The 20,444-nt window shown below is 39.3% G+C and overlaps 10 protein-coding genes across 10 annotated transcripts; 6 read left to right on the forward strand and 4 right to left on the reverse strand.

The window, feature by feature from the left end:
- Nucleotides 1-391: 391 nt before the first annotated feature.
- Nucleotides 392-934, forward strand: SRN2 (ESCRT-I subunit protein SRN2; the record flags this gene model as incomplete). The annotated part of the gene is made up of 1 exon (XM_018130488.1): nucleotides 392-934. The coding sequence occupies one exon, from the start codon at nucleotides 392-394 to the stop codon at nucleotides 932-934; it is 543 nt and encodes a 180-aa protein (XP_017985977.1).
- A 90-nt stretch (nucleotides 935-1,024) lies between these two features.
- PEX7 (Pex7p) lies at nucleotides 1,025-2,149 on the reverse strand (the record flags this gene model as incomplete). The annotated part of the gene is made up of 1 exon (XM_018130489.1): nucleotides 1,025-2,149. One exon carries the CDS (start codon nucleotides 2,147-2,149, stop codon nucleotides 1,025-1,027), a length of 1,125 nt encoding a protein of 374 aa, XP_017985978.1.
- A 479-nt stretch (nucleotides 2,150-2,628) lies between these two features.
- SAN1 (ubiquitin-protein ligase SAN1) lies at nucleotides 2,629-4,485 on the reverse strand (the record flags this gene model as incomplete). The annotated part of the gene is made up of 1 exon (XM_018130490.1): nucleotides 2,629-4,485. One exon carries the CDS (start codon nucleotides 4,483-4,485, stop codon nucleotides 2,629-2,631), a length of 1,857 nt encoding a protein of 618 aa, XP_017985979.1.
- Nucleotides 4,486-4,964: 479 nt separating this feature from the next.
- AW171_hschr2515 (pepsin-like aspartic protease) lies at nucleotides 4,965-6,458 on the reverse strand (the record flags this gene model as incomplete). Its single annotated transcript, XM_018130491.1, has 1 exon — nucleotides 4,965-6,458. One exon carries the CDS (start codon nucleotides 6,456-6,458, stop codon nucleotides 4,965-4,967), a length of 1,494 nt encoding a protein of 497 aa, XP_017985980.1.
- Nucleotides 6,459-7,154: 696 nt separating this feature from the next.
- AW171_hschr2516 (pepsin-like aspartic protease) lies at nucleotides 7,155-8,498 on the reverse strand (the record flags this gene model as incomplete). The annotated part of the gene is made up of 1 exon (XM_018130492.1): nucleotides 7,155-8,498. One exon carries the CDS (start codon nucleotides 8,496-8,498, stop codon nucleotides 7,155-7,157), a length of 1,344 nt encoding a protein of 447 aa, XP_017985981.1.
- Nucleotides 8,499-9,667: 1,169 nt separating this feature from the next.
- RPA14 (DNA-directed RNA polymerase I subunit RPA14) lies at nucleotides 9,668-10,189 on the forward strand (the record flags this gene model as incomplete). Its single annotated transcript, XM_018130493.1, has 1 exon — nucleotides 9,668-10,189. The coding sequence occupies one exon, from the start codon at nucleotides 9,668-9,670 to the stop codon at nucleotides 10,187-10,189; it is 522 nt and encodes a 173-aa protein (XP_017985982.1).
- Nucleotides 10,190-10,515: 326 nt separating this feature from the next.
- On the forward strand, nucleotides 10,516-11,616 carry HOM2 (aspartate-semialdehyde dehydrogenase; the record flags this gene model as incomplete). Its single annotated transcript, XM_018130494.1, has 1 exon — nucleotides 10,516-11,616. One exon carries the CDS (start codon nucleotides 10,516-10,518, stop codon nucleotides 11,614-11,616), a length of 1,101 nt encoding a protein of 366 aa, XP_017985983.1.
- A 101-nt stretch (nucleotides 11,617-11,717) lies between these two features.
- RKM5 (S-adenosylmethionine-dependent methyltransferase) lies at nucleotides 11,718-12,695 on the forward strand (the record flags this gene model as incomplete). The annotated part of the gene is made up of 1 exon (XM_018130495.1): nucleotides 11,718-12,695. One exon carries the CDS (start codon nucleotides 11,718-11,720, stop codon nucleotides 12,693-12,695), a length of 978 nt encoding a protein of 325 aa, XP_017985984.1.
- Nucleotides 12,696-12,843: 148 nt separating this feature from the next.
- Nucleotides 12,844-16,902, forward strand: SAC3 (Sac3p; the record flags this gene model as incomplete). The annotated part of the gene is made up of 1 exon (XM_018130496.1): nucleotides 12,844-16,902. The coding sequence occupies one exon, from the start codon at nucleotides 12,844-12,846 to the stop codon at nucleotides 16,900-16,902; it is 4,059 nt and encodes a 1,352-aa protein (XP_017985985.1).
- Nucleotides 16,903-17,204: 302 nt separating this feature from the next.
- Nucleotides 17,205-20,237, forward strand: NHA1 (Nha1p; the record flags this gene model as incomplete). The annotated part of the gene is made up of 2 exons (XM_018130497.1): nucleotides 17,205-17,228; nucleotides 17,445-20,237. 2 exons carry the CDS (start codon nucleotides 17,205-17,207, stop codon nucleotides 20,235-20,237), a joined length of 2,817 nt encoding a protein of 938 aa, XP_017985986.1.
- Between the last annotated feature and the right edge of the window lie 207 nt (nucleotides 20,238-20,444).

Below are 20,444 nucleotides of genomic sequence, written 5' to 3' on the forward strand. Positions count from 1 at the left end.
TAAGTTACTACATCAAGTTGTTCTTGTTCACGTACTGCCAGATTATCTAAATGGACTACGGAATCCTTAGTAATAATCAAGATCTTTTAAGGACTAAAGTTAGTCATGCATGGCACTAGCTTGTTTGCTTTAAAGAACAAAAAGCGCCGTCATTGCTTTGTTTTACGTGCATGTTTCACAGCGGTTAAGTGTGAACACCGTTTTTAGATATTAGAATCGCCTTAAACATGCTTCCCTAAATATATTCGTCAGCATTGTAAAACTTTTCGAAAATTAGAGTTATTATATTGAATTAGGTAGAGTTTATTTTATATATTTTGCCCATAAACCAAAATTCATATTTTACTTTCTTTGGTAGAGTAAATTATCCCTTAGCATAATCATTATAAAGATGAACATACCTGAACTACCACCTAAGCCAAAGGTTAGGAATCCTGAGACAGTTTCATTGCACTTTCCACGCCCAGAAAAGTGTCATTTGCTTACAGCGAATGACTTACAAAGCTTATTACGAGAAAGGGACAAGCTACAGCTCTATGTTAGTAAATTTGTCGACGGTGAAGATATCAAGGTTAATGCCCAGTCGTATAAGAATGCATTAAACATGCTTGGAAATGCATATGTTGAATTGGAAGCTGAACGAAAAAAAATGCAAGATGAAATGGATAGGTACTATCGCTTGGAATTTCAATACCATGAGAAATGGCAAGAACTAGACTATATTGTCAAGGATCAATTTGACACTCAGGCATTAAAAAATCGACTAAAGACCAAGGTGAAAGAGTTGGAAGCAGATAGCGAGTTACTTGAAAATCAGCAAAATTTTAAGGATGTAGATAGTTTCATTTCAGAATATCTCAGTTTCAGAACCGCATATCATCTACATAACGAAAAGCTGCAAACATTTGACTTCCTGGGTATTCTGCGGCAATGAATAAATGCGATGTATGTAAATATACGTATGCTTTGTCTAGATATGCGTTAAATATGTCAGAAATGTCCAAATTATTTACGAAGGGAAACTCTACTGTCCAGCTAATGCATACCAAGCATAAACATGACCATCCCATCCTGCAGTTGCAACGTATCCTGGCTCACCCCATAAACTCCAATCGGCACCAAAAACAAACTCGGTATGCTTAGAAAATATCATTCGGCAGCCTCTTTGAGGATCACTGTTGTTCGTCTTACCTGAATATTGGCCATTGGGACCATCGCTTAGGTCATGCCAAACACGACATGTCATATCATAGGAAGTTGAAAGTAACTTATTAGAGTGATGCGGCGACCAGGCAACTTTCCTTACTGCCAGAGAATGTCCCTGCATCTCGTTCGTCGTAACCGGAGAAGATCTACTATTTAGCAATGACTGTCGAATCATCCTTAAATCCCAGGTCTTGACCATTTTGTCTACACCACCAGTAGCTATGACATAAGGTCTATATTTGTTAAAGTCGCACGATAAAGCCTCCAATCCCTTATGGGCTATGAATTGCTGCTGACTAGTCTGGGCTGGTTGCCGAATATCAAATATAGAGACATATGAATTACCTGAACAACTTATGACGATGTTGGGATCATGTGGAGAATATAACGCCTGGTAAATACAATCTCTATTGCTTGTTGAGCGATTTTGCTGCATAAGCTGCTTAGACATTGGTATTTCGTTCTTAAGCACGTTCTGGTCACAAATATGGGTACTGTTAGTCGAATACGGGATCAAAGTGTTCAAACTTTGTTGTCTGGATGGGGACCAAACTTTTACAGTGCCATCCCAAGAAGAACTCAAAAAAGTCTGCTTATGTAGTAGATTCCAACTGCAGCTGAAAACTTCACGCTGGTGCTCCTTGAAGATTGCCACTGGATATTTTTGTAAATTAACATCAAACAACCTAAGCGAACCATCACCCTGTGCTGTTAAAACCTGGTTTTCATTCAGTTCGTTCCATGCAACGTCAAAAAGTCCGTCAATAGTTAAAAAAGAATTAGACTCAGCAATTTGGCCATTTGCAGCTATCCGCAATATGAATAGCTTACCATTTCCCACAAGCCCGAAGTTAGAACCTGTTGCAACTGCAAGTGTGTCGTCAAAAAATGGTGAATATTGAATACCATACCCACTATAGCCATTCATATGATAACTTAGCATTTTCAAATAGAACTAAGTATAGCTGACAAATAATCGGGGTGTTTTTAGAGTGTAACAGGTATTGCTGTGTATTGTATTTATGGACGTTAGTCATGCTATTTGTTTAATACTGCGGCAGTCGCGGATAAGATCCGGGATAAGGTCTTTTTAGGGATCACATGATTAAAAGTGGGTTCAAGCATTAAACTTCGTATTTAAAAGCACTATATTTACATCAGTTTCCCAACTATGTCGATGTATGTACGTGGTGTAGTATTGCGTATTGGGTGCTGTGGAAGTGTGTATATATTATTTTAGATATAACAAGTACACCCCGTACTGTACTAAATAAATGCAAATATGGTTGGTCCATCAAAACTAGTAAAACAAGAAAACCCAACAATGCAGATATTAACGAAAAAGGTCAAAACATAAACAATGTCTTTTGCATTTTTACAATGCAATAATCATGTTTCGATGGAGAATCATACCCTAAACAGCTAATTACCAGCTCTAGAGGATTCATTATCATTAGCATTCGACTCAGATGACGTTGATGCAGATGGAGTTTGCTGTGGGATTTCCCCTGTGAAATCTACAGTGCGGACTCCGGTTCCATCACGAAAACTGGCAACGCCAGTACTAAAGAGATTTCTGTTCCCCTCCGGTGGAGTTTGCTGAGTTTCAGTTGATGGCTCTGATTCTTCGGCAGTGTTATTTTGGTTCCTGAAACGTCTTCTCCTACCCAAAATGTCAAATAGACCAAACCTGCCAGCTGCAGGCTGTAGAAATCTTTCACCAGTAATGCTAGTTCCCGATCCGCTGGAACGGTTAGCATCTTGTGATGTAAGGCTGGTATCTGCTAGGGGATTAATATTTGTTCTATTAGGTTGAATCCTACCAGTAAGGTTTGCAATTAAGTCGAATAGCCTGTTTATATCTTCACTATTCATTGGAAGTGGGCCAGTGCTGTTTATAGTGTTGCTTGTATTTGTGTTTGTGGATGCACCATTGTTCGCACTTGTATGCACGTTGGCAGTATTAGCACTGGTTCCCGTAGCTTGAGATGTGCCCGTGGCATTCGCTGCGGCGCTTCTGTTTAAGGATGCACTGGCAGCATCGCCCGTGGTTCTAATACCCGAAGGAGCCAAACTGAATAGAGCTAGTGGTATTACACCCAATGCTTCCACACCGTTTGGCAATTGTGGTTGTGGTAACGTTGTGTTTCGATCTTCATTGTTCGACCTCTCTAGCGGTTCATTTCCTGGAGTTCCAGAATTTGGTGCAAATGTGTCTGTGAGATTATTTGAATCTGTATCATTTGGCCTATCTGCAGTTGGACTGAGACCTGATGAGTCCGGTCTGATAACGATAACGTTATGACGCTGTAAAGTAATTCCTCCATCTCCAGCACCTCCGCCTATCGCCGTAGCGTTTTCTCCATAGATAAGTTGTCTAATTCTCTCAAAAGACTGTCTATCAAATTCGTCCATTACCACTGGGGATTCCTGCACTGAGCGGTTTAAGCCTTCGTTTTCAACGATACGGGCCCTACAAATAGGACAACTGTTATGTTCTTGGGTCCATTTGAATATGCAATCTCTACCAAACACGTGTCCGCAGGGGAGTTCTGTGGGTGAATGCTTATAAACCGTCTGTTCACTTTCTGCAACAGGTCGATGACTGCTACTACTGTTTACATTATCTTGCGTGGATGTCAAACGCCCTCCTGTTTCTTCTGTCGCTTCTGGTGCCACTGGTAGACTTCTGTCAACACGTCGTTGTCTTTTAGCATCAGGTGAGGTTATCTCTGCATCCCTATTGTTTCTTTTTAAAATGTTACTCTCCTCCTCTTCAAAATCATCGTAGCAGATACTACAGAGGTCACTGTCCAATTCATTTAACTTTTTAAGTGGAAGAGTTTCAAAAGACTCCTTAGACAACCCACGTAGCAAGTTAAACCTCCGCGCAACTCTACTAAGTGCAAACTGCGCCGCAATCCCAATGACCTCTTGGAAGCGATCATTCGACGTGGAATCCGGTACGTCAGTAAAACTCAACACAAATGTGTCGCCGTTCTCTCCCTCACCTTGACCTTGTCTTGTAGCAGTGATATCAGCTTCGGCACCTGCTCCTCCTAGCACCTCTCCTAAATTCCTCATTTCATTGAGCCAAGAATACTGGATGGCCACAGTAACATTTCTAGTATTCGCTCTGCTTCCAGTATCTGCACTTCCCGGTACACTTTCGTCAGCCTGTTCAACGGTACTATGTAATTCTTCCTCATTTCTATTGATGCTACCTTCATGGTTGCTATCATTACTATTGCTAATCAAACATTGCATAGTTAGTACCATGTCTTACAAATACCTTCAAATTTTGTGCAATATGTTACATACCTGACCTCTGACATTTTACTTCTAACAGTTTAACAGAAGTTGTCAGATAAACTATAGCTTCCTACCAATAGACGCCAAAATTGTAGATATCCTCTATGTGATAGCGTCCTTTGTGCTATAAAGTACCTCCTCTGGAGTCCTAGCTGATCTCAACTAATCCTTTATAAGCATTTGATCTTAAGCTTTCTTCGAGCCTACTTGACCCTCGTTACCCGGTCTTCGTATATGACTACCTTTTTTGTTTGTTGACTAATGTTGTCAGTTGAAGGGCCTGGTGCACACAAAGAACGGACGATACTAGTGCCGCGAGCCGCCGTAGCTGCATTAGTTCGCTGAGTGATACTATTATTCTATTAATACCAAACAGGGAATGGCCCACAAAATAACATCTTGTCATTTATGGAATACTTAAAATGTATATATAAAAAGAAACCTCATTAAATTATGACGGACAATAATCCAATAATACTGAAGGCAATGGATGTGCAAGAACCTAGAATTTGTCCACCATTCACAAAAATGCCTTCGCTCCGACTTCGTGTGCTTACACCAGTGCTTTCGTCTGAACCGTATACGTCACCACCGCCCGCAGGTGTAGCTCCTGGCCTCAACGTCGCACTATAACCAGAAGCACGAACTGCTCTAGGAACAGTAGATATTATAGGCTCAATCTCTTCACTAGAGTCGTATGTTGCTTGAGCCAGGGAAATTTCATAGTTTTCGAGGTCGTAGACAACATACGCGCTAGACAAAAAGACATCGCCTAAAATAATAATACTTCGTGAGTGAGGGAAGAAGGAGAATGCACAGAGGCCAGGCTGACGAGTTTGTAGGATGAAATTTGATATTGGGACGCTAATTCGGGCACCTCCGAAATTGAAGTCAAATGCAGCACTATTGCTCTCAGGAGTACAGCGTCCGAGAAATGCCCCAGCGCGTGAACTCCATCTTGCGCCAACCGCATCAGCCAAAACCTCAGCAACTCTGACTGGAAAGTATGAGAAAGTGGTACCAGAATCCAGTAAAGCTGCGAATGATGTACTCACTATAGTTTGTCTGCTTCGGTCGGTGCTATATCCAATTCCATCTAGAGCTATAGCTAACTCAACTGGCGCAGGAAGTCCGGGGTATGTATTAACTATGGGCAATGTAAGCAGCTGCCCGCTGTATTTTTTATGATCCACACCACCAAAGAGGACTGAGCCTGAATCCGCAGTTAATTGGTTCGTGAATAAAGAGTAAGCGTTTTTTGCAATAACACCATCGCGTTTTAGCATGACAGGCAGGTTGTCATAGGTATATCCGTCAGACAGACTACGAGAATTCAGGTTTGTGGATTCAATGCCCGGCAGACCAATCCCCAGCACCGCGGTAGATGAGTTGGTCGCATTAGCGACAGCAAATGTTAAGCCGTCAACATGCAAATCGCCAAATCTCAACGTATCAACACCCCACTCACCGGATGCATAAGTAGCATCTGCGTATGATATACTAAATTCCGTATTATTCCCTTTCCAAGAAGATGAAGAACTAGTATTAAATGCCCCCATTCCCATACAATCCAAGGATGTTGGAGAATAATTGGGTCCACAGTAAACACCTGCGCCCACTACCCATAAATCACCTGAACCAGTGTCCACTAACACAGTTACTTGCTGCGGAGGAGTACCTATGTGTAAATCAACGGAATAGTATGTTTGCTTATTATTTATCTCGACTGAAACATAGTCATTGTCACGTTTTTCAAGTTCAATAAACTTATTGGGTAATTTCCTGCGAGCAGAAGCAAAGCTGTCACCCCACCACTTCTCCACATCTAACTTCATATACTTAGAGCCGGTTGGCAAATCATTATTATTTGGTAAATCAGCGCTCCCCAATGAAACGCTGGCTAACATGCCAGCAGTAATGGCAATCGCGCGTAAGTTCATGTCTTCTAATCCTCGCTTTGTATTATATGGTCTGAGAATTGGGAAGCAGCTATGCCTTTTAAAGCTTTGGCTGTTGAAGGTTAGAAGTTTCTCAGCCGCAATCTTTTTTAAGCAGTCCTTTGTTATCTAGCACTTACGGATGCTTACCAAAAAAAAGAACGTAAAGGAGCGCAAGTTTATCCTAAGCCATTATTGGTTCCTATATCTTTGCTCTTCTGGGTTTATGTAAATTACGTACTCAAAGGAAAGCTTTTAAATAAGCTTCCTCGCATTCTTCCTGCACGTCGAGCTGCGGGAGTTCAGTTTTTAAAACCGCGAAAAAAATAAGGATACCGGATTGCGCAGCTTTGCACTGCCGCAATCCTTCGAGGGAACAAACAGTTGACTGTTAAAAAGTCTGCGAACACTATTTATTGCATACTTGCATACAGTATCACTTTCATAGATACTCATTTCATAAAATCAGTTTTGGCCATCCAGACGAAGCGTAGCTTTGAGTATATCCCGTCACTTTCTATTGTTCATGAAAGTGATGAAACCATAAGCTAACTGCAACGAGTATCAGGAGCTATAGTTGGGGTCACCCTCGGTTTTTTAGGCCTAAGTCGCGCGGTATTAAGAAGAACAATAAATAAATATTTCAAAACTTCTGAGTTTAGAGAAATGTTGGATTCCTCACCTCAATTTTCATGCTAATCAAGCACATTCGTAAATATCGCCTCCGCCTGGGACTACTGGCACGCTGTAGTCATATATCTGATCATAACCAGGGGCCCTGACAGCACCAGGCACGCTAGTTATAATAGGCTCAATATCTTCTTCCTCATTGTAAGCGGCTTGAGCGATAGAGATTTCTTTTTCTTCCAAATCAAATACAACATAAAGACTGCTCAGGATTATATCCCCAAAAAGTGAAGCGCGACGCCCAACCCCGAAGATATTGTATAAACATTCACCTTCAACAACTCCACGGACAACGAAGACATCGTATGGCACGTTGATCATCAAACCACCGAAGTTAAAGTCAATTGTTGGGTTTACAAATTTATCATCCAGACAAGGGCCCACGTAAGCACCAATATTTCCCCTCCAGGAGGCACCCACAGCATCCATAAAAATCTTCAGTACACTTTCTTCGAGGCCCATAAAGGTTGTACCTGTGTCCAACGTAGCTGGGAATGCACTGGCCGTTATTGTGTGTTTGAGGTCGTTGTCATCACTTACTCCGAATCCGTTCACAGTGGTTTGTAAGTCTATGTGTTTACCATTCCGCATTTTGAGCACAGGTAGTGTAACTAATGGTCCAGTATACTTTTTGTGATCGATACCACCAAATATGAGAGTACCAGACCGCTCGGTACGAAGGTTATTAAAAATCGAGTAGACATTTCTGGCAATAATTCCTTGACGCTTTAGAAGCGACGGTAAGTTGTCGTATTGGTAGCTAGGCTCCATGAAATTTGTAAGCTCAAGCTCCGGCATCCCCAACCCCAAAATTCCAATGGTTTTATTTGCATGGTCTGCTACACCGAATGACATTCCCTCGATACGGGTCCCTTCTAAATAGATGACATCCACACCAAGTTCACCGGTAGCATACGCAGTGTCAACGTAACTAATAAAAAAGGTGGAACCATTTCCGCTCCATGAGGTGGAGGCCGTTTTATCGAAAGAGCCATATTTCTTGCAGTTTATCTCGAATTTTTGAGGATTACAATCCACATTTGCGCCGGGGACCCACAGATCAGAAGATCCAGTATCAAGAAGAGCGGCGACTTTTTGAGGGGGCGTACCAATTTGCAGCTCTGTTGCATAAAAGTAATTCATGTTGATATACTCAACCCACAAATAGTTTTCGGCACGCTTTGCTAATTTCCAAGCATGCTCGGGTCCTTCATTAGTGGAACTCTCAAAGGTTTCACCCCAAGACTTTTCCAAGTCTACCTTAAGGTATTTCTCTTTTTGGTTCTCGCGGGGAACTATAAAAGCGAAGCCCAATCGGGCAAACGCTAGTAAACAAGCAACAGTACAAAATCTCATAATTGAGGAATATGAGGTCTATTGACTTCACATTTTTACCATATCGCCACAATATATCCTTTGACCTATTTATAAGTCTTTCGATGTTTGCATATAATGATAAATTTTTACTTTATGCACTGCTATCAGATGAGGATCTAGCAAAGATTACTAAGATGGGATAACGTATTTCCATTGAAATCCAAGAAGGCTATCGGCATAGAAATCTGGGTCACATACTGTAAAAAGCTCTGATTGCGGTTAAACTAGAAACTGTCTTTTGTTATCAGACTGAGTATAGCTATTCTAAGGGGAGCTTGTGATAGACTCTGTTTTGAATAGGAAACTCTTAGGATACAGCAGTAATTAACAGCAAACTTTTAGTGTTTTATTACAAATAAGCGCCTAGTTGATCTGCGTCATAGTATTGTCTATAGGTTACTCCAGGCAATCTTCATGTAGATAATAAATGACTCGAGAACCAAAATACACTGACAACAGTATTTATTACATTACCAACGTTGTGAACAATATATGGTTACAGTTTAGAAGAATATAAACAAGCTAGATTACAATATGTTGCCTACCTTCTATTAGATTATACAGGACATGATACCCAATCATAAATAGATAGTCATTCTTGCCCAAATGTTTTATATGAGACCCCAGATATTGATTTAACTGTAAGGCACTTCTTATTGTGCTTAAACCCCGCATGTTTATTGAAACTCAAAATTTGGAGGATTTTCTAGTTGAAAATCAGTTATTATGACAACTATGAAATATGGTCTATATCGGGTAATAACCAGGTTCATGTCTCCTCTATTAGATAAACAGTGACGAAATCATCATCGTATGCCCGATATTTGCAGGATAATTGATCAAGATTCCGAGATAATAAACCAATAAATCTATTCATAATAATCTGTCGCGATCCTTTTCCTAATCACGGCATTTCCTAGATAGCGATGAAATTGTAAACCAGTAGTCAATTCCTTCTCATCATACTGTTATCAGTTCAAACAGGTGGGTGGGTCCTAGATCCTGTGTAGGTTTTGATGACATTTAAAAATGTCACGTGAGTTTAGTTTTGCAATAAATGATTTGTAAATTTTTAAGCTCCGTCTACAACATTATAGAGTGGTAAGCGAAGCAATCGCAAGAGATAATATAGCACATAAGCATTCAATATGATTAGGAGCGGCAGAAGACCAATATCTAGTACTTTGAATCATCCAGTTGTACTACATGTGCTAGGTGAACCTGAACATCTCAGTCAGGACGAGACATTGCAGTTTTTGTCCAAATTTATAGAAGAGAAGGAGGTGCTGTCTGTTGTAGATATAAAAAATACTTATAACCAGGGTATAATTACTTCTGGTGGTATTTCTAGCGATTATGTACAGGATAATACTGTTTCTAGTGCATTGGCTCAGTTAAAGAGGGTAGAACGAGACTTTAAGGGTCTGCCACCAACTATTTTGGAGGGTACGGATGAAGATCAGTCCGAACATGACAGTATCATCAAGACTCCAGGAGGTGGTATAAAGCGCAAATTTAACGACGAGGAAAATATTTTGCATGCAGCTGAAAATGCAGCTGAAAATGCAGCTGAAAATGAAGCATCCTCGAATACCGCATCACCTTCCTCAGCAACTTCCGAATCCTCATCCGAGGATGAATCCTCTAATGATAGCAATTCTGAACATTGATAATGCTCGCACTGGAAAATAAACCAAGAATTACCAGAAATCTTGCTTAAATTCTGTTTGGTGCGATATTTTCCCGTTAAGTTACAGGACTAATTCACGTAGGTTGTATAATATAGTTGTAAAATAAGACAATAACATGTAACAGAAACTACGAATCTGATTTTAGAACTGAATACCAGGCTTACCGCTCTTCTTCGGTTTGCTGCGTAACTCTTGCTCACACCCATACATATGTTAAGCGCTCAACTGAATCTATTTGTTGAAAAATGAATCAGAATCTGTAATGTTAATAAACCGGACGAAACAAAGGACAACTATAATTGTTAATGATGGCAGCTAAAAAGGTTGCTGGTGTTTTAGGAGCAACAGGCGCTGTTGGCCAAAGATTCATTTTACTTTTGGCTGACCATCCCGACTTCGAACTGAAGGTATTAGGTGCCTCAGCAAGATCAGCTGGTAAAAAGTATGAAGACGCGGTTAATTGGAAGCAAACCGATTTGCTACCAGAGTTTGCTAAAAGTCTTATGGTATCTGAATGCAAACCAGATGATTTCAAGAACTGTGATGTGGTATTTTCTGGTCTAGATGCTGAATATGCAGGTCCTATTGAAAAGGCTTTCTGTGACGCAGGTTTAGTGGTTGTTTCAAATGCGAAAAATTATAGACGAGAATCTGACGTGCCACTTATTGTCCCAATCGTCAACTCAGACCATTTAGATATTGTTTCTAATAAACTTGCTGAAGCTCACGCATATGGTAAGCCTAGACCTGGTTTTATTGTCTGTATTTCAAACTGCTCCACCGCTGGCCTTGTGGCTCCACTCAAACCATTAGTTGATCGTTTCGGTCCTCTTGAAGCAGTAACCACAACTACTCTACAAGCCATTTCCGGTGCCGGTTTCTCTCCAGGTGTATCAGGTATTGATATGCTAGATAACATCGTTCCTTATATTGGTGGAGAAGAAGATAAGATTGAATGGGAAACAAAAAAAATTTTAGCACCTTTAAATGAAACTAGAACTACTGTAAACTTACTTTCTGGTGATGAACTCAAGGTATCTGCGCAGTGTAACAGAGTTGCTGTTTCTGATGGTCACACAGAATGTATATCTTTGAAATTCAAGCAAAGGCCCGCTCCATCTTTACAAGATGTTAAGCAATGTCTAAAAGATTATGTTTGTGAAGCTACAAAACTTGGATGTCATTCGGCACCTAAACGAGCTATTCATGTACTAGAACAAAATGATAGACCACAGCCAAGATTAGACAGGAACAGAGACAATGGCTACGGTGTATCCGTTGGTAGGATTAGAGAAGACCCAGTTCTAGATTTTAAGATGGTGGTTCTATCTCACAATACTATAATTGGTGCAGCAGGTGCCGGTATCTTGATTGCTGAATTGCTTTTAGCTAAGAACATGCTTTAAATTTTTTACTATTATATAGTTCTTTTAGTAAAACGTAGTAGTAAAAAAGCTGCACTCAGAATACGAAAGACTTCCGCTAACTATAATTAATTAACGATAGCATGAATGATAAGCTAGCATTTCACTCGCTAAATGATGAAAGCATTTATATCCATGTGTTCGAGAGATATATGGAATTGGAAGCCTATATTGATGAACTAGATCAAAATCTGGGAATTGTTGCAAGAGATACAACTACAGTTCAGTTAGAGATATCCCGAGATAATATTAATGACTTCTACGACAACTACAGTCTACAAGTTAGGCAATCTTTAACCTCTCTAAATTCTTCCAAGGATAATAATAACTCCACTACTGGGTATGTTCTTTGGAATAGTACGCCTTTTTTTATTAAATGGCTGCTATATGACGATGACGCCGAAGTCCTGCGCAATGGGGGAGAGGCCAATTTACTTGAAAGTGAGAACTGCGTTAGCCTGAAAATAGATCCTCTTTTTACGGGGGATAAAAATACATGCATTATTGAATTAGGTTCAGGTGTATCGGGCGTTATGGCTACTATATTGGCTAATTATGTGAGAAAGTATGTGGTTACAGATCAGAAAGGCATCATAAAGAAATTAACAGAAAACCTATTAAATAATAAAGAACAAGTACGAAGACGTAGGATCATTTCTCAGTCTAATTCAGCCTTAAATACTTTCAGGAAAACGGAATTACTTTGCAATTTGGAGATATTAGCACTAGACTGGGAAATTTTCTGCAATCCAAAGATCACCATAGACAATGTGCTCTTACCAGAAGAAGGATGTAATAGTGTATACATCACAGCGTTCGATGTTATATACAACGAATATCTCATTACTCCTTTTGTTGCTACTTTAAGCAAGTTACTCCATTGGTACGTAAATATGAAGGATATTAAAGCTGCAGCCCTAATAGTAGTTCAACTTCGAACCCAAGACGTTCTACAGTGCTTTCTTGAAACTGTAACTATAAAATACGAGTTGAAATGCCATCACTTAGTGAACAGTCAGCTCCAGAAATCACGATTCGCGGTCTATTATATTACCTTGTAGTTTAAATACTGGTCGCTGATGCGAATCTTTAATTCTAATTTTTAACTCAAAACAAAAACCAAATATTTCGGAGAAAGTTCGCACTTACACCTCTCCATTGTAAAGGAGAGTAGGGACCTTTACTTACACAGGAGTTAGCATTGCGAGTATGGCATCCGTTGGGTCTCTGAATCCCTTTACTAATGCTTTTAAAAAGAAGTCCTTCAAGGATTCTGATAAGAACTTTACGAATAAATCCCAAAAGCTTAAGTTTGGAATCAGTAACAAAGAGCAACAAAGGACTGAACAACTAGCGTCTGTATATAGACAAGAAGATAAGATTGTAATGCCTATAGCGAAAGAAAGTAAAAGGATGATTCCAAGGTTAACTCAGGAACAGAACATCAAAACTGGTCCGCTATTAATCGAGCGAGACCCATCTAGCATTGGCTTCCGTAATTTTAGTCACAAAGACAGGGAGTTACCGCGGTATTTGATACAGCAATCACCCATCATTACCAGCACAAACTTTACCAAGGATCCTTGGGATGCTGCAAATCAAAAAAAGATGTTGAGCCTAGAAAACTCTATTAGCGATGTTACAGAGTTATGGGAAGCGTTAAAGAAAATCCGAGATGTGGAAAGGAAAATAATGGAACAGAAAGGCCTAGTAGATAGGGCTGATTTAGCGAAAGATTTGAATGATGCAATTGTTTTTCAAGGCACTTGCGAAGATATGTGTCCCATATTTGAAAGAGCAAGAAGAAGTGTTGAAAATAACGTAGTGCGCTATGAGAAGGATAATCCAACGGACAAAAAAATTTCTAGGTTTAAGGCCATAAAGGTATTTGCCCGCCCAGCTGCTGCTGCTGCTCCTCCTCTTCCATCAGATGTTAGACCTCCTCATGTTTTGGTGAAAACCTTAGACTATATTGTGGCAAATATCGTTCAGCTACTACCGGATTGTGAAAGCTTTTTATGGGATAGGATGAGATCTATCAGACAGGACTTTACATATCAAAACTACAGCGGACCTGAAGCAGTTGACTGTAATGAACGTATTGTCCGTATTCATTTGCTTATTCTACACGTTATGGCGAAGGCAGATATAGAGTACAGCAGACAACAAGAGTTGGAACAGTTAAATAAAGCGCTGATCACACTATCCGAAATATACGATGAGGTTAGGATACGAGGGGGAAGCTGTCCTAATGAAGCGGAATTCAGAGCGTACGCATTTTTGAGTAAAATCAGAGATCCTGAATACGATAAAATGATTCAGGGACTACCAAGACATATATTTCATGATGAGATCGTTCAACTAGCCATCTGCTTTCGCCGTATTATATCCAATACTTCATATATTGAAAGAGGGCACGTTAAAACGGAGAACTGTCTTCACTTATATCGCAGATTTTTCCAGTTAATTAAATCTCCTAATGTTCCATTTTTAATGAGCTCTTTCCTTGAAGTTTACGTCAACGAAATTAGGTTTTATGCTATAAAATCTCTCTCAATGACTGTTTCTAAGAAGCATAAGAATATACCATTTTCATATTTTTTGGAAGAGCTATTATTCAACGATTTAGACGAGTTAACAACTTTTTGCAATTACTATGCAATAGGAATGTATGAAAATGGTATTTCATTAAAAAGTTTAAAGTATCATTCTCATCTAATTACAGAGAGAAAACCTTTAAAGCAAGCATGTCTCAAATGTGTTGAGGACAAACTAAAGCGTACAACATACATTGATTTAATTAATTCTGGAAAACCAAACAACGACATTTTGGGTATCCATGTAAACGGTACTATGTCAAAATTACCGGCAGTTGAAATAAATCCTGATTTTGAGCACAAATCTATGACTCCTTCACCCATGTGCGCTAACGTATTTAACAAGGGCAACATAATGGCTTCCAATGGCAGTGCTAATAATCCTATATTGCAATCGCAAGTTGTCCATGCTGCTGGAAAGAAGGACGATGCGATAAGGCATTCCAATAAACCACCTAATGATATCAATGTAACAGTATCAACTCTATTTTCTACTCCCGCCACTCCCATCGTACCTCCAAGACTTGGATCGTTTACAGCATATGTACAAGGCAGTAAAAACACAATTCAGGAGGTAAATATAAATGAATCCAAAAAAAAAAATGAGGAGTTTAAGAAATCCAATGAACTAAAATTAATGCGAAACCAAGCGCCGTTAAGAATACAAGATTTTAATCTAAAGTCAAATATTTCTGAAGAATCAATAAAGACTGAAACCAAAACACCAAATATACCGACTGAGCCAAAAAAGAAGAAGCAGCTACCAATTCTGCAGATTTCTGATAACTTGATTAGATCTATTGTGAACGATAAAGTTTCCGATGTTATCAAGGATGAATTCGATAATATCGCAAAGAGGGAGCGAAGACTTAAAACATTATCAAATGATCTATTCAAAGCATTTATTCATGAGACCTTATTTTTTATATATTCTGAAACTAGAGCTGACTTATTTCACGAGAAGAATGTGCTAAAATCCTGTATTACTGCTTGGAAACTTCAATATGAGGCTAGGAAATCAGAACGTGAGTTAAAAAAAAAGCGCAAGGAGGAGCTATTGCAAGTAGGTAAACAATTGGGAATTCCGGTTTTGAAACGGCCTCGTACCTCTGATGTTAACAATTCATCAGCATCAGCCTTTCATGGTAACTCTTCTTTTCTGCGAACACCGAGAACTTGGATTGATACTCCTGTTGCACCAGAAACAAACCATTTCAATACACCTGTTCGTAAGAATACTTTATTGTGGCAACCAATAGATCTAGTCAGAAACTATTGTAGCATGATTGCAGCTCATAACGAAGATGTAGATCACTCGGTATTATCAGATGGCTTTTCTGGATGTAAGAATGAGCTGAGTCTATATGTGTATGCTAGAACTTGGAGTTCGGTATCGGGATCGTGGCTTTTGAATAAGTTTTCCCTCAATTCACAACCTAGGTTTGATGTATCGACTTCAGACTTTAAACTATCCGTCGTTAAGTTGGGCAATGACTATCATCCAAGCGATTTCAAACATTTGCAACTGTTAATTTTTAATACAGGTGTCACTGATTTAGACATATATGATTTAGAAATGAGGTTAAAACAAGATGGAGAGAAGTTAGTTGAATTAGTTCATGGGATTTCTCTGAATACGGATTATAAATTTTGCATCTTACTTGTTTATTGGTCGTCTACTGGAAGTCACTGGAGTGACCGTGACATAGCAAAATATTTGAAATTGAATACTATAAGAAAATTATTTGGAAGTGTTATTCAATCTATTGAAATTGCAATGATGAATAATGACAGACCAGATGAAACTTTAGTTAAAAGCCTAGTAACAATTGCAGACAAGTTCAAGTTTCAGCTGACAGAACGTGGAGAATATAACAAGTCCATTTTAAAGAGAAATTTGGCTGGTGCAGGAGGAAGTGCTATTTCAAACTTTCCAGAGCCCTCTAATACAATCGATGAAAGGCTCAATAAGGCTCTGCAATTGGAAAAGCAGAAGCATGAAAACTACAAAAGCAAGAAGAGTTTGTATGCACATCTTCAAAACCACATAAGTGCTTCTCCGAAATTTAAAGTTAAGAAACTACCTGTATTATTATCAGAAAAAAATAAAGGTAAGTTTAAAACTCCAATGAATGTGTTACCTCATAGAAAATCCTTGTCTGAATCTCCAATGGCATCATTACCATCACAATCTTCCCATCTAGCGGCAAAAATAAAACACCTTCCAGTCCCTATCGCCACTTATGGTACCCCCAGTCAGGTACGACCTCAGCATCATTCTTCCCACAACAAATGGCTACTGCAAACACCTTCCGTTGCAGTTGCGGGAAGTTCAGGTGTGCCAATTACAGGCACCGCAAATACAAGCGGCCTGTCAAACATAACGTTCGCGCCGCTGCTCATGACTCCAATTGAGAAGATCATTCTGGAAACACCACCGCCAAATAAACTGCGAAAGCTTCCTGACAAGACTGGTAGCTTCAAAGCGCAATTAGACACTAGCAAGGCCAATGCAATAACCTCAACAGACGCTCCTGCTCTAAGCATGGAAAATCGGCAAAGTTATAAACCCCGCCCATACGATGCGCTAAACGCTTCTGTTAATGAATCAGATAGTATGCAAGAGCTTAGAGGCTTGATTGCAAGCGTTAAGGATAAGCTGAAACGATGATGAGTTAAATCTCATCAGTCCTGCAAAAGAAAAAACTTTAAGGGTCACACAATACCAGCTGCTATTAAATTTATGATAGATTCTAATTTGTAATTCCCTAAACCGTCATATAATTTCTCAGTTTACTCTTTGTTATACACTTCTGTATGAGGCTTCGTAGTTGTACTTTACGTTACCCTGTGTTGTTGATAAATTTGGCAGACACAGAGTGTTAATATTCTAAAAAATAGAAAAAGAATGTGTCAGAATACAGGCATCAACTTTACGTACTTCAACTAATATATTTATACACATGCATCGAAATGGCAGTTTGGTCGCACCTTGATGTATGTACTCTATGTTGCTACTCATTACAATATCACTGCTGATTTGTCAGTTTTATAATGAGTTTAATATCCGTCTTGTGGTATTGCTAATTATGAGACTTAATTTTTTAGTATCATTAAATGTGATATAATACATGCAGTTTAACGAACTTGATCGGTTAATAGATGTTGTACTTTAATGTTTAGAAGGATTTACTAACTATGGTGGTTATATAGGTATCAAAAGCCCATGTTGGATATGCATGCATAGGTGTTTTCTCATGTATCTTTTCATTGGTTTCTCTTTTCGTTAAGGAAAAACTTTACATTGGGGAGTCTACATGTGCGGTTATATTTGGATTAATCGTTGGTCCTCATTGTTTGAATTGGTTTGACCCTACTGAATGGGGTAACACGGATGCTATTACTTTAGAGATCTCAAGGATGGTTTTATGCCTCCAAATTTTTGCTGTGGCAGTAGAACTACCTAAGAAATATATGTTGAAACATTGGTTATCCGTAACTATGTTGTTGGTTCCGGTCATGACTACAGGTTGGTTGATTATAGGATTGTTCATTTGGCTCTTAATCCCGGGATTGAATTTTTCTTCCAGTTTATTGATTTCTGCTTGCATTACTGCTACTGACCCTATCCTAGCTCAGTCTGTTGTCTCTGGTAAGTTTGCAGAAAGAGTACCTGGGCATTTAAGAAATTTGCTATCTGCCGAATCAGGCTGTAATGATGGGATGGCATTCCCATTTATTTACTTGTCCTTTAATTTAGTTGTTTATCCAAAAGATGGGCGTAAAATACTGAAAGATTGGTTTTGTGTTACTATACTATATGAATGTGTATTTGGGTGTTTCTTGGGTATTGTTATTGGCTATGCTGGTAGAAGGGCGATAAGGTATACAGAAGGTAAGAAAATTATTGATCGTGAATCTTTCCTAGCTTTCTATGTTGTTTTGGCTACGATGTGCGCTGGCTTTGGCTCCATATTAGGGGTTGATGATTTATTAGTGTCATTTGCAGCTGGTGCTACATTTGCATGGGATGGTTGGTTTGCTAAAAAAACTGAGGAGAGTAAGGTTTCCACGGTTATTGATCTACTATTAAATTTAGCGTATTTTGTTTACTTTGGGGCAATTATTCCATGGAAGCAATTTAACGACCCTCTGATTGGTACAACTGTTTGGAGGTTAATTCTCCTTGCCGTCGTCGTGATAACATTGCGTAGAATTCCGGCTGTATTATTTTTTAAGGGCCTCATTCCAGATATCAAATCTTGGAGAGAAGCACTATTCGTAGGTCATTTTGGACCAATTGGTGTTGGTGCTATTTTCGCCGCAATTTTGGCTAGAGCTGAATTAGAGGGACATGCAACCGGTGAGGAAACTCCATTAAAAGAATTGCCTGCCCATGGGACGGAGCATTGGCAGTTGATTGCCTGTGTATGGCCAATTGTCTGCTTTTTGATTGTTACTTCAATAATTGTTCATGGTTCATCCGTTGCGGTGATTACTTTGGGTCGTCATCTAAATACGATAACTTTGACAAAGTCATTCACTACTCAGACCACAAATGGTAATAATCGTAGTTCTGCATGGATGCAAAGGTTACCTGGGTTGGATAAAAGTGGACGTTCATTCTCGTTGCATCGCATTGACACATTAGCGCCCCCAGATAACATACAGAAGTCTCAAACTATTGAAACAAGCGGTGTGCCAGCAAAACCTGCAGGCGGTATGAGAAAGAGAAAACAGAAGGTAAAAAGGAGAAAGGCAAAAGATTTGTTTGGAACTGCTTCGAGACGTAGCGACTACGAACAAGAAGAAGTAACAGATTTAAAAGAGGAAAGGTTAGCCCGCGAAAGACAAGCTAAAGCCGCAGCATTTGCATTAACTAGAGATGATAGACATCTTTTCGATGAGAAGCTTTCAGTGGATAGTAAAGATAAAATATCTCCTACTCATTCTCATTCTTGTTCTATTGAACAGCTCTTAGAACAAAACCAGAAAATTACACCTCCAAATTCGTTGCATCACTCAACAAGACGTGGCGGAGAACAGAAACTAACTCCAGAGCAGACCTATGATGAAATCGAATTTCCTAAGTACAGTAACAGTTCGTCCAATGAATATGATTACAAAGGACCTAGCAGCACCCCTGATGATGATGACCAACAACCCACTATTGCATACCAAGAGGGTAATTCAATAATTCTTGAAAATAGAAGAGGTGAGATAGTTGCTCATACAAAAATGTATGATAGTGATAGAGATTTGGAAGAAGGAAGCAGTGCAGATATGTCTTCCATGCCGTCCACAGAGCGGAGGAACAGTCTCCGTAGACTCATGTCACCTCCATTCTTTAGGAGATCTACTCTCGTAGACGATGAAAGAGGCGCTAAATATCATGCCTACAGGGTTAATGACGTCTTGATTATAGAGAATGAGGATGGTGAAGTACTAAGACGTTATCGTATTAATACACATAATTCAGACAAGGCTTCCCAGACTAAAAAAAGAAGTTCTAGTGTAGTTTCGAAGGCTCTTTCAGTTGTAGGCCTCGGAAAATCAACTAGTAAGGCTCAGCAACTACAAGCCCCTAGTTCTGTTGCAGCTGCAGATAAAACGCTTACCTCGGATGCCCAAGTGTTAAGTACCACCGAGCATCCTAAGCTAACGCCAGTCCCCTCTATTCATACAAGTTCAGGCGAGAACCGCAGTGAAAAAGATAATGAAGATGAAGGGGACATTACGCCTTTGAAGTCTAAACATTTTCAATCAAAAGAAATTACTGAAGCCTCTGAAGAATCAGAGGATGATGAGGATGAGGAGGATGAGGATGAGGAGGATGAGGAGGAAGAGGGACATGATGAAGAGGAAAAAGAAACGGCGATTGAAAGAGCGAGGAGATTAACCGCCCTTGGTGAATATTCCGCTCCAAGAGATGATGATGATGAAGAAATCCCACCAGTTGTTGGACAAACAACTGCTGATATCAGGACCCCTACTGTGAGAAAATGACTTTAAGCAATATTTTGAAATACTATATTTATTTTTCATGCATTTAAATGTGGTGTAGTCTCAATAGCGAGTTTCGATTTATAGGTGTCTTAGCTCTGTGAACTGTTATTTAATACATAATATTAGTGTAATTAACAAACATTTAAGATATACAATAACGTATACAAGTTTAGTATCAATGATTCAAATCTACTTGTGTGTTATCAT

This window comes from Eremothecium sinecaudum, chromosome II (assembly GCF_001548555.1).
Source record: "Eremothecium sinecaudum strain ATCC 58844 chromosome II, complete sequence".
Classification (NCBI taxonomy): domain Eukaryota; kingdom Fungi; phylum Ascomycota; class Saccharomycetes; order Saccharomycetales; family Saccharomycetaceae; genus Eremothecium; species Eremothecium sinecaudum.